This window comes from Cetorhinus maximus, chromosome 25 (genome assembly GCF_964194155.1).
Source record: "Cetorhinus maximus chromosome 25, sCetMax3.hap1.1, whole genome shotgun sequence".
Classification (NCBI taxonomy): Eukaryota; Metazoa; Chordata; class Chondrichthyes; order Lamniformes; family Cetorhinidae; genus Cetorhinus; species Cetorhinus maximus.
In genome coordinates, this window is record NC_135903.1 from 14,239,537 (window position 1) to 14,258,731 (window position 19,195).

Here is a 19,195-nt window from a genome sequence, read left to right on the forward strand (position 1 = left end):
GGTAGAAAGAGAATGTTTCATTAATTCAGGGGTTAGAGAATGAGGGGTTAGAGATATAAGGTTAGTGTAGGAGGTTTAGCACAAAGAAGAAACCTTTTTACACAGAGGATTGTGAGACTGAAACACATTACAGGAGAGACTGAAGAAGACTGTGTCAACATTGAAGAATAAGTTAGGTGGCTGAAGGAATGGAGAATGAAATTGTATGGGAACAGGTTGGGTATATGGGAACAGGTTGGGTATATGGGAACAGGTTGGGTATATGGGAACAGGTTGGGTATATGGGAACAGGTTGGGTATATGGGAACAGGTTGGGTATATGGGAACAGGTTGGGTATATGGAATAAAACCAAAAAACTGCGGATGCTGGAAATCCAAAACAAAAACAAAAATACTTGGAAAAACTCAGCAGGTCTGCAGCATCTGTGGAGAGGAGTGTGCTCTTCTTGTGTCCCCCCTCCCCCCCCCCCACCACCCTGCCCCCGCGCCCCCCCCCCACCACCCCCCCTACCTTAAACCAGCTTATATTTCATCCCTTTTCTATTTTTCCTTAGTTCTGTTGAAGAGTCATGCGGACTCGAAACGTTAACTGTGTTCCTCTCCACAGATGCTGCCAGACCTGATGAGTTTTTCCAGGTATTTTTGTTTTTGTTTTGAGTATATGGGATTAGGGTACTGTTCGTGGAGGGGACCGGGTGGGATGAACTTCCTGCTTCCATGTGCAAACCTCTAAGCACGTTTCCCCTTCATTAAACTTGATTCCTTGAAACCTGTTGGCTAACATCAGGTAACTGAACACAGCCCAAAGACTGAAACAGGAACACTCCAACTCTTTTCTATCTCAAATACACTGGAACCCCCGCAACTCTTTTCCCACTGAATCGTGGGGCACAGTTGAACTCACATCTGATGGAGCTACTGCAAACCCCAGCAGAAACTTTCAAATGTTAGGACATTAAACCCTTGATAAGGAGATACAAGAAGGATTGAACAAGCCATGTAAAGGGTGCAGAACATCTCAATGTTTACTGAGGGAAACCATCGACTGTCACAATGAGTTGATAGATCAGACTGTTTACCAGCAATAGTGGGGTCTGCCAGCAATAACAGAATCGTTACAGCACAGGAGGTGGCCATTTGGCCCATCATGCCCATGCTGGCTCTCCAAATGAGTAATGCACCTGTTGCCATTCCCCCACCTTCTCCCTGTAACCCGGCACATTCTTCCTTTTCAGTTAATAATCCAACTACACCACTTGGTCTCGATTGAACCAGCCTCCTTCACACTCTCAGGCTGTGCGATCCAAATTCTAACCACTCGCTGCGTGAAAAAGTTCTTCCTCATGTTGCCATTGGTTCTTTTACCAATTACCTTAAATCTGTGCCCTCTTGTTTTTGTTCCTTCCACCCATGGGAACAGTTTCTCCCTATCTACTCTGTCTGGACCCCCCATGATTTTGTATATCAAAAATCTATCAAATCTCCTTTCAGCCATCTTTGCTCCAAGGAAAAAAGTCCTAACTTCTCCATTCTTTCCACATAACTGAAGTTCCTCATCCCTGGAACCATTCATTTTTTTTGCACTCTTTCTAGTGCTCTCACATTCTTCCTAAAGTGTGGTGCCCTGAACTCGATGCAATACTCCAGTTGAGCCAAACCAGTGTTCTATATAAGCTTAACATAACTTCCTTGCTTTTGTACTCTACGTCGTAGGATGCTGCATGCTTTATTAACCGCGCTCTCAACATGTCCTGCCACCCTCGATGATTTGTGCATAGTTACACACAGATCCCTCTGCTCCTGCGCCCCCTTTATAATTGTGCCCTTTATTTTGTTGTCTCTCTGTGCTCTTCCTACCGAAATGAATCACTTCACATTTCTCTGCATTCAATTTCATCTGCCACTTGTCCATGCATTCCACCAGTGGGATTCACCAGCAGGGAAAGGCAACTTATTGTGAAGTAGCAGAGGGATAACATACACTTGTAAAGGGTGATAGTTACCTGTGGCGTCAGTAGTGGTAGTGGCAGTCTGCAGCTGCTGTGGTCCATCACTCGCTTTGATGCCATTACTTTCTTCAGGCACTGTAGCGGGTTCCTGAGTTTTAATCAGCTGACTCAGTAAAACAGTCAACAAGTTCTGTGTGTCGGTCTGGGGGTCAGCCGCCTGAGATATGGACTGAGATGGCTGGGTTGGTGGCGCCTGTGGTAGGGCAGCAAGGGTCTGCGGAAGAGGAGCTGGTAATGGTGGTAGGGGCGTTGCAGCAGTTGGGACCGGTGCTGCTGTCGGAGCAGGTTGGATGGATGGTACAGGGGAGGATGTACTTTGAGTCACTGTGGAAGGCTGAGCATCCTGCTGCTGACTGGTGGCCTCAGCCAGTGCCACGAGTGATTGGCTAAGGACGTTCCACTGCTGTTGTGTCTCTGGGTTAGTACTGACATTCAATGCTTGCGCCAGCTGGGTGAGGCTGAGGTTGGTCTGTGTCTGTAGCAGGTTGAGCAGCACTGCTAACTCATTCTGGTTTAGTTGTTGTGCAGCGTCTCTGATGCCTACACAAAACAAAGTAAGGTTCAAAACTCTCACTGATCACTCTGACCACAGGTTACATTTGTCAGACTACCATCACTTTATACATATTTAAGATAAGGTACATTCCGCACAGCAATGTGCAACAGGCATTTGTGGTTAATCCCAAATGGTTAATCCCATTTTTAATGAGTAATTAATAAATCAGTAATAGTCACCCATAGTGGGTCATGTGATGTCAATATTCATTTTTACATAGCTTGTGAACTTTAACCTGTGTGTATTATTTGGTAAAGTGGAAAGGCAAAGTGTGAGCATTTTTTGATCACTGAGTGCTGTACTTCCTTGGTTACTGAATGGTGATCAATGTTTGTTAAGTAAATACAGATGTGATGGACACTTAACGATGTGTGTAAAGTATTTTCTACTAACGCGAGGATATGGGCTAAAACTGTGTCATCACAGGCATATCTGTGGCTAGTCAGCGATTGCTACTGGATTATAATGATTCAGCCATTTATATTTCTATCCATATATTAAAAATCTTATGTTTAAACAAAATAGGAACATAAACCACCTTGCTGCCCACTCACTTAACTTGTCCATATCTCTTTGCAGTCTCTTGATGCCCTCTCCATGCAGTTTACATTCCTACCTAGCTTTGTGTCATCAGCAATCTTGGATATATTACTCTTGTTTTCTTCTTAATAATCTCCAAGTCATTAACATAGATTGCAAATAGCTGAGGTCCCAGTCTGCCAACTTGAAAATGCCCTGTTTATCCCTACTCTCTGCTTCCTCTCCTTAACCAAATTTCTATACATGATAAAATATTGCCCCCAATTCCATTAGTCCTTGCCTTTTGTGTGGTACTTTATTGAATGCCTTTTGGAAATCCAAATTTACTACCTCTATTGGCTCTCCTTTATCTACCCTAGTCTGCACGTATTTCCTGTCAAGGCTTTTCATTATAATTTGCTAAACCTGCATTTATTTTGGAAACTGTCTATGTAACCATCAGTAGAAGTGCTGCATCACCAGGGCATCAGGGAATGTAGTTACAGTTCCACCAGAAATTTAGTAATTTAGAATGCTAGAAAATAAATAATTGAGCAATAAAGTAATTAAAAATGAAGAACATATGACTTCAAAATTAGGACTGATTTGCATCTAGTGTCCTGTTTCAATTCTCCCCTCACCCTCTAACCCTGCTTCGCCCAAACACTACACTTAGTTTTTCTTTTATTCTTTCATGGGATGTGGGTGTCGCTGGCTGGGCCAGCATTTATTGCCCATCCCTAATTGCCCTTGAGAAGTTGGTGGTGAGCTGCCTTCTTGAACCGCTGCAGTCCATGTGCTGTAGGTACACCCAAAGTGCTGGTAGGGAGGAATTTTGACCCAGCGACAGTGAAGGAACGGTGATATGTTTCCAAGTCAGGATGGTGAATGCCTTGGAGGGGAACTTCCAAGCGGTGGTGTTCCCATCTATCTGCTGCCCTTGTCCTTCTAGTTGGTAGTGGTCGTGGGTTTGAAAGGTGCTGTCTAAGGAGCCTTAGTGGATTCCTGCAGTGCATCTTGTGGATGGTACACACTGCTGCTACTGTGCGTCGGTGGTGGAGGGAGGGAATGTTTGTAGTTGGGGTGCAAATCAAACGGGCTGCTTTGCCCTGAATGGTGACCATCTGTGAGGAACATCATTGAATATTGACTAGTAACTTAACTAAAAGTGAAAAGACCTTGGAGGGGCAATAACCATCATATAAGATGATGAGAAAACATTCCATAAAACATTCACGATATAGGTGATATATTTTACTTTGTCACTGGGTTTTACCTAGAACAGTGGTGAGAGTTTAGAATGAATTCCTTGCTTGTGTAGTGCTACTGGAGGACCAGTGGGTGTCAAAAGTGCCTGTCTTTTTTTGTCACTAAACTCCATCCATCTCAGCCTGTCCTTATACTGTGAAGCAACCAGCAGGTATCAGCAATGGTTACACATGGAGCTGCCCCAGAAAAATCCTGCAAATTGTTACCCAGGAACAGCTGTGCTGCCGATAAGTGGGGGATCCATACACGAGAAGTGTGCTTCGTACTAGGAGGAAGCAACGTACTTAGCCATCTATCTGACTGATCACAAAACTTTTCAAACATCAATCACGCACTCCCTGAAATACAAATCTCCGTCAAAGTTCCCTGCATAATTTCTCTGAGTCATCTGATCAACAGCAATGGTCATTTTCATTCAGACTGACTCACCGCCCACGTCTGTGGTGCTGCTCTGTGCTTTACTCTGTCCTGGTGGGGCAATCTGTGGTGTGCTGTTCCTACTGTCATCAGTGCTGATCACGGTTTCTTTACGAGCTGACTTTTGCACAGGCGGATCTTCAATGATTCCCGCTTGCTTCTGTCGTCGACGCTTTTTACTCCAGAGCTCGTGGCAATCTTGCCAGTGAGGAAGGCTGAAAAATAGTTTTTAAAAAGCACACACTAAAAACTATGACAAGAGCAAAGTATTGCAGACATTGAAAATCTGAATTAGCATGTTCTGCTTATATTACACTAAAAACTCTACAAGGCAGACAAATTAAAACGATTACACATGGAACTAAAGTGACAGGGAGTATTACATCAGTCCAAATACTGAACCATCACTCAAATTCTGATTCCCACCTACAGAACCTTCCCAATATCTCATTCTCTCACTTTATCAAACAAACTATGACATGCTTACAGTTCAGTCATTTCCCACCCCTAATAGCCTCGTCCCTAACAATTCATGACAATCCCAATCCCTAACAACCCTATTACAGTTTAGGTAGGGCAGTACCAAAGGAGTGCTGCACTGGTAAAGGGTCAGTACTGAGGGAATGCTGCACTGTCAGAGGGTCACTGCGCTGCACTGTTGAAGGATCAGTACTAAGGAAGTGCTGTGCTGTCAGAGGGTGAGTACTAAGGAAGTGCTGAGCTGTTGGAGGGTCAGTGCTGAGGAAATGCTGCACTGCCTGAGGGTCAGCACTGGAGAGTGCTGCACTGTCAGAGGGTCAGTACTTTTTAAAAATATTCGTTCTAGGGATGTGGCCATCCTTAATTGCCCTTGTTTAGACGGCATTTAAGAGTCAGCCACGTTGCTGTGGGTCTGGTGTCACGTGGAGGCCAGAGCAGGTAAGGACGGCAGATTTCCTTCCCTAAAGGACATTAATGAACCAGGTGGGTTTTTACAACAATTGACAATGGTTTCATGGCCATCATTAGACTTTTAATTCCAGATTTTTCTTGAATTCAAATTCCACCATCTGCCATGGCAGGGTTCAAACCCGGGTCCCCAGAGCATTACCCTGGGTCTCTGGATCACTAGTCCAGCGACAATACCACTACGCCATCGCCTCCCCATACTGAGGGAGTGCTGCACTGTCGGAGGATCAGCACTGAGGGAGTGCCACACTGTCACAGGGTGAGTACTGAGGGAGCACTGCACTGTCGGAGGGTCAGTACTGAGGGAGCGCCGCACTGTTGGAGGGTCAGTACCGAGGGAGTGCTGCATTGTCAGAGGGTCAGTACTGAGGGAGTGCTGCACTGTTGAAGTCATCATTTTACAATGAGATGTTGAGCTGAGGCCCTTTGTGCCTGTTCCAATGGATGTAAAGATTGCATGGCACTATTTCATTTTCAATTCTTCCAACATCCTGGCTAAAATTCCTCCCTCAACCAACACCATCAAAACATATTAACTGGTATTTTATCTTAATTGTGTTTGCAGGATCTTTTTCTGCTCAAACTGGCTGCTGTGTTTTCTAACATTGACAGACAACAAATAAAGAAAGAAATTGGTTTACTGTTATGAGGACTGTGAGTGACTGTAAGACAGCTTAGGACAGCAGTTTCCAAACTGTGGGTCACAACCCCATTGGGTTGCAAGAAATAAAATCACATTCATCTTCTGTCCCCTCGTTTTGTCCTGGCAGTGAGAGGTAAGCAATCACAAGACAAACTCCCAGTGTTGGGACACTGATCCACTGTGGTGGCTCTGATCAGGCATGCTGTGATGAAAATACGTCTACGGAAATGCGTCAGATTTTCCTGAGCTGCTTCCAGAGTGGGGACGATGGAAGCAGGTGTGGATTTAGCGACCAGCAGCAGCCCGCTCACAAAGGGCCTGGAATTTTCATCACAAACTTTCATGTTTATATGATGTATTATAAGTTGATGTGTAATATGCAAACTTTAATAATTATATGCTGAATATTACTGTGCTGCTTTGTTTTTGCTGGCATCTGAGCTGTGTTAATTTTCAAATGTTAAAATGGGATTGTATCAGAAAAAAGTCTGGGAAGCACTGGCCTAGAATATTGGCACTGTAGAGGTCTCATTTAATGTAGAGAAATGTAAGATGAAACATTTTAAAAGAGAGAATAAGATGAGAGCATAAACACACAATGGTAAAACTTTAAAAAGGAGAGAGCAATGTAAAATATCGCTGCTTCCTAAGCCTCAAAAATCCAGAATAGCTGTTGGCACTGATACTTACTCAGGAGGCGGCATTTTTGTGGGATCGACATTTTTCAGGAAATCACTCTGGAGGGTCTGCTCAGCAGTGCAGCGTTTGCTGGGGTCAAGGGTCAGCATGTGATCAAGTAGATCCAGTGCAGGGAGAGGAATGCTGCAGAGACAGCAAACATCAACATTCTTACATTGAGAAACAACAGATGTGTTCAACTCCAAAAACCCAGGGAAACTCAGTCTATAGTGAAGTCTCAGCTTAAAAACCCGAAGCTACAATAAAGGCAGAGAAAAGCATTAAAAAAATTCACTGTGCATTGTCAGCTGCCGCATGATAGCAGCCACAGGTAATACACCATATTAAACAGCTGCTGCCATGTAAATAAAACTAGCCAATGTTCAACTACAAACTCCAAGCATTAGTGTCCACTCTGGTGAAGGTCGACCTACGTAACCCTGTGCTGTACCTGTCCTGGGAGTGTTTGATGGGGACAGTGTATAGGAAGCTTTACTCTGTATCGAACCCCGTGCTGTGCCTCTCTTTGTTGGGTTTATCCCTACACTATTTTTTGTACAGGGGTGTAACTTTTGAAATTCTCCCATCTTCTGCCACCACCCCTGTATCTAAGGAGGATTGGAAGATCTTGGCAATTGCCTCCGCAATTTCCTCACTTACTTCCGTCAGCATCCTTGGATGCAACTCATCCAGCCCTGGGGATTTACCGACTTTTAAGTACAGCTAGCCTTTCTAATACTTCTCTTTAGCAATTTTTAGTCCATCCGGAGTCTCAACTAATTCCTCTTTCACTGACTTTGACAGTGTCTACTCCCTTGATGAACACTGATGCAAAATATTCATTCAGTACCTTATTCGTGCCCTCTGGCTACACGCATTAATCCCCATTTTGATCCCTAATCAGCTCCACCCCTCCTCCTGCTACCTTTTTACTATTTATATTCCCATAAAAGACTTTGGAATTCCATTTTATGTTAACTGCCAGTCTCTTATCATACTCCTTCTTTGCCTCTTTTCTTTTTCACTTCCCCTCTAAACTTGCTATATTCAGCCTGGTTCTCACTTGTATTATCAATCTGACATCTGTCATACACACCCTTTTTCTGTTTTATCTTAGTCTCTATCTCTTTCATCATCCAGGAAGCTATGGCTTTGTTCGTCTTACCTTTCCCTCTTGTAGGGATGGATCTCGAATGTACCTGAATCATGTTCTCTTTAAAGGCAGTCCACAGTTTGTTACAGTTTTGCCTGCCAATCTTCAACTCAGTTTACCTGGGCCTGACCTGTTTTCATCACACCAAGATAGGCTCTCCATCAATTAATTATTTTTATTCTAGGTTATTCCTTGTCTTTTCCATAGCTAACCTAAACTTTATGATACAATAATTAATGTACCCTAAATGTTCTCCACTAACACTTAATCCACTGGGCTCATCTTAATCCCAAGAGCCAGATCCAGCAATGCCTTTTTTCTCTTAAGGCCACAAACATACTGATCAAGATAACTCACCTGAAGACACTTCAGAAATGCTTCTTCTCTCTGCACTTTACACCAATACTATTCCAATCAATATTAAGATAATTAAATCCCACATTATAACAACCCTAGTCTTTTACAACACTCTGTAATTTCTCTGCAAAGTTGTTGACAGTGCAGAGGGAGCTTTACTCTGTATCTAACCCCGTGCTGTACCTGTTCTGGGAGTGTTTGATGGGGACGGTGTAAAGGGAGCTTTACTCTGTATCTAACCCCGTGCTGTACCTGTTCTGGGAGTGTTTGATGGGGACAGTGTAGAGGGAGATTTACTCTGTATCTAACCCCGTGCTGTACCTCTCCCAGGTGTGAGAAGGCCAGCAGCTGGGCTGCATTAAACTGTTACGATGCTGCTCTGATCAGGCAGAGGTGTGAGCTACAAAGATGACTTGAGCAATAATTGGAAGAACTGTCACTGGAATGCACACAAAATAACTCAGATTTAAGCATCTTTACTGTACAGTGTGACAAATGTTAATTTTTAAATTCAGATTATTGCCTCACTTTCCTTGAGCCGAGAGCCCACTGACCTTCACTGGAGTGCCCACTGGCTCAGAGTGTCCACTGAACTTTACAGGCTAGTCAGTTTAACCTTGTTGTAGAAAAGTTTTTAGAAATACTAACCTGGGACAAAATTAACAGTTAAATGGACAAATGTGAATTAATTAAGTAAACCCAGCAGGGATTTGTTAAAGACAAACCATGTTTAACTAGCTTGATTGAGTTTTATGAAAAGATAACAGAGAAGGCTGAAGAGGGTAATGTGGCTGAGGGTAATAGGTGTACATGGACTTCCAAAAAGCGTTTGATAAAGTGCCAATAACAGGCTTGCCAGCAAAGCTGAAGTTCATAGTATAAGAGATATAGTGGTAGCATGGATACAAAACTGGCTGAGTGATAGGAAAGACTGGGTAATGGTGAATTTTTTGGTCTACTGGAATGTATACAGTGGAGTTTGCCAGGGATTAGTACTAGGACCACTGCTTTTCTTGACATATAGATTTATGATCGAGATTTGGGTATACAGAGCATAATTTAAAAATTTGCAGATGATACAAAACATGGAAGAATTGTGAACTGTGAGAAAGATAGTGATAAGCTTCAAGAAGAAATATACAGCCTGCCGGATAGGCAGACACTTTGCAGATGAAATTTATTGTAGAGAAGTATGAAATGATATATTCTGGCAGGAAGAACGAGGTCAGGCAATATAAAATAAAGTACACAATTCTAAAGGAGGTTCAAGAGCACAGAAACTGGGGGGTTATATGTGCACAAATCGTTGAAGATGGCAGGGCAGTTTGAGAAAGTGATTAAAAGGAATTGGCGATCCTGGGCTTTATAAATAAAGGCATAGAGTAAAAAACATGGAAGTTATAATGAACCTTTACACTGATTTTGCCTGAACTGGAGTAGTGTGTCCACTTCTGGGCACCACACTTTAGGAAGGGTGTGAAAGTATTGGAGAGAGTGCAGAAAAGATTTACAAGAATTGTACCAGAGATGAGGGACTTCAGTTATGTGGATAGACAGGAAAAAACTGGGGTTGTTCTCCCTAGAGAAGGTTGAAAGGAGGTTTGATAGGGGTTTTCAAAATCATGAGAGGTCTAGACAGAGTAGATACAGAAAAACTGTTTCCATTGACAGAAGTGTGAAGAACCAGATGACACTGATATAAGGTGAATGTCAAAAGACCAATGGCAGAATGGGAAGAAAGCTTTTTATCCAGCAAGTGGTTAGGATCTAGAATGCACCGCCTGAGAGTGTGGTGGAAGCAGATTTAATCATAGGTTTGAAAAGGGAAATGGATAAGTACCTGGTGAGAAAAAAACTGGCAGTGTTTTGGGGAAAGGACTGGGTATTGGGACCACCTAAGTTGCTCTTGTAGAGAGCTGACATGGACGGGGCCAAACAGTCTCCTTCAGTGCTGTAACCATTCTGTAATTCGTGATTCTAAGATATAGAATAAATCTTTATTCATACTGTCCCCATCAAACACTCCAAGGTCAGATACAGCACGGGGTTAGATACAGAGTAAAGCTCCCTTGACACTGTCCCCATCAAACACTCCCAGGGCAGATACAGCATGGGGTTAGATACAGAGTAAAGCTCCCTCTACACTGTCCCCATCAAACACTCCCAGGACAGCTACAACACAGGGTTACATACAGAGTAAAGCTCCCTTTACACTGCTCCCTTGAGACACTCCCAATGACAGGTTTAACATCCATTGCACTGAACTCCTGCTGTCACATTGACTGTTATTGAAGCTTACAATGCAAACTCTTCACGAAGGCGTCTCCGATATTGCTTCTTCGGTTTCATCGTGTGAAAATACGGCAGTTTAATGACATCAGGCCAAGCAGCAGGACAAGGGCTTCCGCATAATCGACTGAGAAAACAAAAGCACAGAACAGAATGATCATCTCCAACCAGAAACACCTCAGTGAAACCTTTCATAAATCATTCATTCTTTCAATGATGCCAGAGAAGTGACTAATATTTACTTGGCAAAACAAGCCCCCACTTGGTGTGGTTAGGAAATCAACCACAATGGTCCAACTGTCAGCATGCAAGTGTCATGTGTATGGCCTCGCAAAGAATACTTGTAGCAAATATACACTCATCATAGGCTGTGTTGTTAGAACTTTTACAAGTGTATAAAAAGCAGGAAAATGTTGGCCCCATAGAAGCAGAGACAGGAGCAACTATCATGGGGAATGAGGAAATGGCAGACATTGAACAAATATTCTGTGTCTATCTTCACAATAGAAGACACAAATTACATATCAGAAATAGAGTGAGGAATGTGAGGTGTCACTGAAAAGGCTGTCATTCTCATCGGTATCCACGAGAAACACATTTTCGGTGGAATGACCCCTAACCTCGCATCCCTTGCATATTTCCGATACGCAGATGATATGTTTGCTATATTTGAATCTGCAGCTGCATATAAGAATTTCCTTTTACACCTTAATGCGCTCCACCCTGCACTCAGACTCATCTTTAAAATGGCGCATTTAGCGAGCATCCTTTCTTTGATGTGCTAGTTGAGCAATCCGCTAACAGGTTCTCTACCACCATCTACCTCAAGCCTACCTTCACAGATGAATGTGTGTGTTTGGATTCCTACAGTTCCACGTGCTGTAAGATTGGCCTAATCGGCAACCTCATAAATAGCCATTTGCACATCTTGCAAGCTTGATGGTGAAATAGGGCACATCAAAGCAATACTGCAGGATAATGGCTACCCCAATCAGATCATTGCTCACTATGTATAGCGCATACTCACGAATGGGCCTAAGGTCACCACTTTTGGACATGAAAAGTGCCCAGTCTACCTCAAATTACCTTGTACCTAAATATTTGAGCAACAGGTGAAGTTTGCCGTTTCATGCTGCTACTATGCAGCAGCAACAGAAGTGGTATTCTCCACTAACAGATGCTGCCGTCAAGCCAAAAAGATGTTCTGCCTACTACACAAATGAGTAATGTGGTATATGAGTTCCACTGTGATGCCAGGTATGTAGGCAGTACATCCCTATGACTGGCTGCTGTATCAAACAGCACATCTCTTTGGCTGCTCGCAACAGGTAGCGTATTGACCGTAATCAACCAGCCCATGCAAGAAAAACCCAGATAATAATATTAGATGTGATTCTGCGATTGGCCAACACTTGCTGAACAATCCCAAGCATGCTAAGAATTACACTAACAACCAAATTAACATTATCAGTCGGGCTCACAATGAGGCTCACTTATGCTTGCTAGAAACTACATATAATCATACATGGGGGCTTATCCTCTGCAGACAAAAGGAACATGTCCAGGCATTACACCATTTTTTTTGAATTAAACAAAAGCCTGGGTATTGTTCCCTGGTGCATTCTCCATGGCAATGCCTCGACCAATCAGAGTCAACTTGCCAACAAGTTAGCGCCCTTTTCTCAGGCAGTATAAACTGTTGTTTCCTTTGAAATTTGGTATTCTTGCATCTGGCCTGATGAGTGCAAGACAAAATGCTTCGACAGCATGTCTCTTTTTTCAGCAATACTCAAGTTCTGTACTACCAAGTGACTATTTAATTAAGATAATTACTATCAACAGAGAAAAAAATATTGGGACTAAAACCAACAAAGCCCCAGGACCTGATGGCCTTCATCCTAGGGTTCTAAAAGAGATAGCTGCAAAGATAGTGGATGTGTTGGTTATGATTTTCAAAAATTCCCAGGATGCAATAACGGTCTCAGCAAATTGGAAGTTAACATAGGAACATAAGAGCAGGAGTAGGCCATTCGGCCTCTCGAGCCTGCTCTGCCATTCATTCAGATCATGGCTGATCATCTACTCCACCAGCCAGGAGAGACATCTTATCTACATCTACCCTGTCACGCCCTGTAAGAATTCTGAAAGTTTCAATGAGATAGCAATTATAGCTCCACTATTCAAGGAGGAAGAGAGAAAACAGGGAACGACAGCTCACCGCTACCTCTCAAGGGCAATTAGGGTTGGGTAACAAATGCTGTCCTAGCCAGAGACGCCCACACCCCATGAAAGAATAAATTTAAAAAACGAAGCCTGACTGACATCAGTCATCAGGAAACTGCTGGAATCTTTTTTATTCTTTTATAGGATGTGGGCGTCACTGGCAAGACCAGCACTTATTGCTATTACTCTAGAACTGAGTGGCTTGCTAGGCCATTTCAGAGGGTAGTTAAGAATCAACCACATTGCTGTGGGTCTGGAGTCACATGTACTCCAGACCAGGTAAGGATGGCAGGTTTCCTTTCCTAAAGGACATTAATGAACCAGGTGGGTTTTTACAACAATCAATGATAGGTGTCATGCTCACCATTACTAGCTTGAGACTAGAGTTCAATTCGAGATTTATCAATTGAATTTAAGTTCCACTGGCTGCCGTGGTGGGATCTGAGCCCGTGTCCCACAGCATTTGCTTGGATCTCTGGATTACTAGTCCAGTGACATTACCACTGTGCCATCATCTCCACCTAATTAAGAAAGTCTTAACAATGCCCAAATATTTCCATCCTCAATGATGGGGGAGCCCAGCACTTCAGTGCAAAAGATGAGGCTGAAGCATTTGCAACAATCTTCAGCCAGAAGTGCCGAGTGGATGATCCATCTTGGCCTCCTCCGTAGGCCCCCAGCACCACGGATTCCAGTCTTCAGCAAATTTGATTCAGTCCACGTGATATCAAGAAAAGGTTGAAGGCACTGGATACTGCAAAGGCTGTGGGCCCTTACAATATTCCGGCAATAGCACTGAAGACTTGTACTCCAGAATTTGCCTCACTCCTTGCCAAGCTGTTCCAGTACAGCTACAATACTGGCAATGACCTGACCATGTGGGAAATTGCCTAGGTATGTCAAGTACACAAAAAGCAGGACAAATCCAGTCCGGCCAATTACCGCACTCATCACTCTACTCTCGAACATCAGTAAAGCGATGGAAGGGGTCATCAACAGTGCTATCAAGCAGCACTTGCTTAGCAATAACCTGCTCACTGTTGCTCAGTTTGGGTTCCACCACGGTCACTCACTTCCTGATCTCCTTACAGCCTTGGTTCAAATATGGACAAAAGAGCTGAACTCCAGAGGTAAGATGAGGGTCACTTCCCTTGACATCAGAATTTGACTGTGTGGCATCAAGGAGCCTCAGCAAAACTGGAGTCAATGGGGATCTGGTGGAAAACTCTCCACTGGTTGGAGTCATACCTAGTACAAAGGAAGATGGTTGTGGTTGTTGGAGGTCAATCACCTCAATTCCAGGACATCACTGCAGGAGTTCCTCAGGGTAGTGTTCTCGGCCCAACCATCTTCAGCTGCTTCATCAGTGACCTTACTTCATTATAAGGTTAAAAGTGCGGGATGTTCGCTGATGATTGCACAATGTTCAGCACCATTCGCAACTCTTCAGGTACTGAAGCAGTCCATGTCTAAATGCAGCAAGACCTGGACAATATCCAGGCTTGGGCTGACAAGTGGCAAGTAACATTCATGCACACAACTGCCAGGCAATGACCATCTCCAACAAGAGAGAATCTAACCAACTCCCCATGACATTCAATGACATTACCATCACTGAATCCTCCACTATCAACGTCCTGGGGGTTACCATTGACCAGAAACTGAACTGGACTAGCCATATAAATAATGTGGCTACAAGAGCAGGTCAGAGGCTAGGAATCCTGTGACGAGTAACTCACCTCCTGACTCCCCAAAGCCTGTCCACCATCTACAAAGCACAAGTCAGGAGTGTAATGGAATGCTCCCCACTTGCCTGGATGAGTACAGCTCCCACAACACTCAAGAAGCTTGACACTATCCAGGACAAAGCAGCCTAGTTGATTGGCACGCCATCTACAAACATTCACTCCCTCAACCACCGACGCACAGTAGCAACAGTGTGTACCATCTACAAGGTGCACTGTGGGAACTCACTAGGGCTCCTCAGACAGCATCTTTCAAAGCCATAGCTGCTACCATCTAGAAGGACAAGGGCAGGAGATACATGGGAACACCACCATCCGGAAGTTCCCATCCAAGCCACACACCATTCTGGCTTGGAAATGTATTGCCGTTCCTTCACTGTCGCTGGGTAAAAATCCTGGAACTCCCTCCCTGACACCACATGGACTGCAGCGGTTCAAGATGGCGGTCACCACCACCTTCTCAAGGGCAACTAGGGATGGGCAATAAATCCTGGCCAGCAGTGCCCGCATTCCATGAATGAATAAAAGAAACTTTAAAAAATATCGCAGTATGATTAGGCAAAGTCAACATGGTTTTATGAAAGGGATATCATATTTGACAAATTTATTAAGAGATTTTTGACTACTATAATGGATAGAGGTGAACCAGTAAATGTAATATACTTGGATTTTTCCTGAAAAAAGAGACTTTTTTGGTCGAAGCTTTTTATATTGTACTCATCAGGGCAATTCACAAGAAAATACCAATGTCAGGAGAAACAACGTATTTATACAGTATGAGAGGAGAGTGCTGATTGATTAACACGTGGATTCTGATCGGTAGAGACGTTGCCATGGAGAACACACCAGTTGATGGTGACCGACAGTTAACTGCCCAGCATGTTTGAGATTTAAACGAGGCAGCTTGACTCTGATTGGTGAAGACATTTCCCTGGGGAGTGAATCAGCGAATGTCTGTCACTTATTTTGCGTAGCTGAAACAGGCACAATGTGTGTACATATTCTTTCTGTGAAGTACAGGGCCCTGTACATTAATTTATGTAGCTTCCAATACATGCAAATGCGCCACGCTAACAATCTTAAATTGGTTGTCAGTATAATTCTTAGCACACTGAGGATTATTTAGCAAATGTTGTCCAATTACAGAATCACATCTAATGTTGGACACTGTGTTTTGAATTTTGCAAGCACGGGCTGGATGGGTACAGTCATACCTTGCCCGTTGTGAACAGCGGAAGGGACATGCTGTTTGATACAATCCGCCAAATTTGGGACGTACAGCCTACATACCTAGCATCACACTGGCACTGAAATTCATAACTGTCAGTCGCCATTCTCATGGTGCATTCTCCATGGCAACGCCTCTACCAATCAGAGTCCACTTGCCAACCAATCAACACTGTCTTCTCATACAGGGTAAATATGTTATTTCTCCTGACATTGGTATTTTCTTGCAAATTATCCTGATGAGTGCAAGACAAAAAGCTTTGACAAAAAAGTCTCTTTTTCCAGCAATACTCAAATTTTATATGACCAAACGAATACTTGGATTTCCAAAAGGTATTCAATATATACCTTTATACGGTGCCACATAGAGTCATAGAGGCCAACAGCGCAGAAAAAAGCCCTTCAGCCCATCGAGTCTGCGCCGGTCAAACAAGTACCGAACTATTCTAATCCCACTTTCCAGCACTAGGCCCATCGCCTCATATGCCATGGCATCGCAAGTGCACATCCAAATACTTCTTAAATGTTATGAGGGTTTTTGCCTCTACCACCTTTTCAGGCAGTGAGTTCCAGATTCCCACAACCCTCTGGGTGAAAAAATTCTTCCTCACATCCCCTCTAAGCCTCCTGCCGCTTACCTCAAATCTATGCCCCCTGGTTATTGATCCCTCCACTAAGGGGAAAAGTTCCATCCTGTCTACCCTATCTATGCCCCTCATAATTTTATACACCTCAATCATGTCCCCCCTCAATCTCCTCTGCTCCAGGGAAAATAACCCCAGTCTATCCAATCTCTCCTCATAAATAAAACTCTCCAGCCCAGGCAACATCCTGCCTCTGCACTTTCTCTAGTGCAATCACATCCTTCCTATAATGCGGATTCCAGAACTGCACACAATACTTGCTGCACCACCATGCTAACTTTTTTCATTTCATGTATGAGGACTGTCACAAACACATAAAAGGTTAATACACAAGATAACAACTCATGGAGTTAAATCTAATATATTAGCACAGGTAGAGGATTGGTTAATGGTCAGGAAGCAAAGAGTAGGGATAAACTAGGCATATTCAAGTTGGTAGGCTGTGACTAGTGGAGTGCTGCAAGGACCAGTGCTAGGTGCTTTTTTTTTTATTCATTCATGGGGTGTGGGCGTCACTGGCTGGGCTAGCATTTATTGCCCATCCCTAGTTGCCCTTGAGAAGGTGGTGATGAGCTGCCTTCTTAAACCACTGCAGTCCATGTGGTGTAGGTACACCCACAGTGCTGTTAGGGAGGGGGTTCCAGAATTTTGACAGTGAAGGAACGCCGATATATTTCCAAGTCAGGATGGTGAGTGACTTGGAGGGGAACTTCCAGGTGGTGGTGTTCCCATCTATCTGCTGCCCTTGTCCTTCTAGATGGTAGTGGTCTTGAGTTTGGAAGGTGCTACCTATGGTGCATCTTGTAGATGGTACACACTGCTGCTACATTGCGTCAGTGGTAGAGGGAGTGAATGTTTGTGGATGTGGTGCCAGCTACTTGAAATCTATATTAATGACTTAGGTGAAAAGACCAACAGTAACATATCTATATTTGCTGATGATGTAAACTAGTTGGGAATGAAAGCTGTGAAGAGGAAACAAAGACACTGCAAAGAAATATAAACAGGTTAAGCAAGTGGCAGATGGATTATAATGTGGGGAGTGTGAGGTTATTCACTCTGGTAGTAAGAATAGAAAAACAGAATATTTTTAAAAGGCGCAAAACTTTAAACTGTAAATGTTGATGTTCAAAGGGACTTGGGTATACTCATACAAGGAGCAAACAGAGATGTCAGCATGCAGGTACAGCAAACAATTAGGAAGGCAAATGGCATATTGGGCTCTAACTGCAAGGGGATAGGGGTAAAATAATAAGCAAGTCTTACTATAATTGTACAGGGCTTTGGTGAGACCATACCTGGAGTACTGTGCGCAGTTTCTCTAATGAAGGATAGAAACAGAAAAGTAGGAGTGGGTGTTTCAGCCCTTCGAGCCTGCTCCGCCATTCAATATCATGACTGATCCTCTATCTCAATGCCATACTCCCGCTCTCTCCCCATACCTCTTGATGCCCTTAGAGTCTAGAAATCCATCTCCTTCATAAACACATTCAGTGACTTGGCCTCCACAGTCCTCTGTGGCAGAGAATTCCACAGATTCACCACCCTCTGTGAAGAAGTTTCTCCTCATCTCAGTCCTAAATAGCTTGCCCCGTATCCTGAGATTGTGACCCCTTATTCTAGACACCCCAGACAGAGGAAACATAATCCCTGCATCTAGTCTGTCCAGCCCAGTCAGAATTTTCTAAGTTTCAATGAGATCCCCTCTCATTCTTCTGAACTCCAGTGAATACAGGCCTAATCGGCCCAATTTCTCCTCATACGATAATCCTGCCATCCCAGGAATCAGGCTGGTGAACCTTCGTTGCACTCCCACTATGGCAAGTATATTCTTTCTTAGGCAAGTCCAAAACTGCACACACCACTCCAGGTGTGGTCTTACCAAGGCTCTGTGCAGCTGCAGTAAGACATCCTTGCTCCTGTACTCAAGTTCTCTCACAATGAAGGCCAACATACCATTTGCCTTCTTAACTGCTTGCTGTACCTGCATGCTTGCTTTCAGTGATTGGTATACAAGGACACCCAGGTCCCTTTGTACATCAACATTTCCCAATCCTTCACCATTTAAATAATACTATGCCATTCTGTTTTTCCTACCAAAGCGGATAACTTCACACTTATCCACATTATACTGCATCTGCCATGTATTTGCGCACTCACTCAAACTGTCTAAATCACCTTGAAGCCTCTTAATACCCTCCTCACCACTCATATTCCCACCCTGTTTCATGCTGTCAGCAAGCTTGGAGATATTACATTTGGTTCCCTCATCCAATCATTGATTTATATTGTGATTAGATGGGGCGCAAGCACTGATCTATGTGGTACCCTAGTTACTGCCTGCCACTCCGAAAAAGACCCATTTATTCCTACTCTGTTTCCTGTTTGCTAACCAATTCTCAATCCATGCTAATATATTAACCCCCAGTGCCATGTACTTTAATTTTGCACACTAACCTCTTATGTGGGACTTTATCAAAAGCTTTCTGAAAATCCAAATAAACCACATCCACCGGTT

The 19,195-nt window shown here is 43.6% G+C and overlaps 2 protein-coding genes across 2 annotated transcripts in view; one reads left to right on the forward strand and one right to left on the reverse strand.

Annotated features, from left to right (window-relative positions):
- pgap3 (post-GPI attachment to proteins phospholipase 3) overlaps positions 1-3,829 on the forward strand; it is a 257,051-nt gene extending 253,222 nt beyond the window's left edge. Inside the window, exon 9 of the transcript XR_013573399.1 lies at positions 3,761-3,829. The gene's annotated coding sequence lies outside the window, so the exon portion shown is untranslated. The remainder of the gene's footprint in view (positions 1-3,760) is intronic.
- cdk12 (cyclin dependent kinase 12) overlaps positions 1-19,195 on the reverse strand; it is a 66,763-nt gene that overhangs the window by 2,749 nt on the left and 44,819 nt on the right. Inside the window, exons 10-13 of the mRNA XM_078529522.1 lie at positions 10,849-10,965; positions 7,052-7,183; positions 4,783-4,985; positions 2,004-2,549 (exon numbers count right to left, since the gene is read on the reverse strand). Coding sequence (XP_078385648.1) covers positions 2,004-2,549; positions 4,783-4,985; positions 7,052-7,183; positions 10,849-10,965 — 998 coding nt within the window. The remainder of the gene's footprint in view (positions 1-2,003; positions 2,550-4,782; positions 4,986-7,051; positions 7,184-10,848; positions 10,966-19,195) is intronic.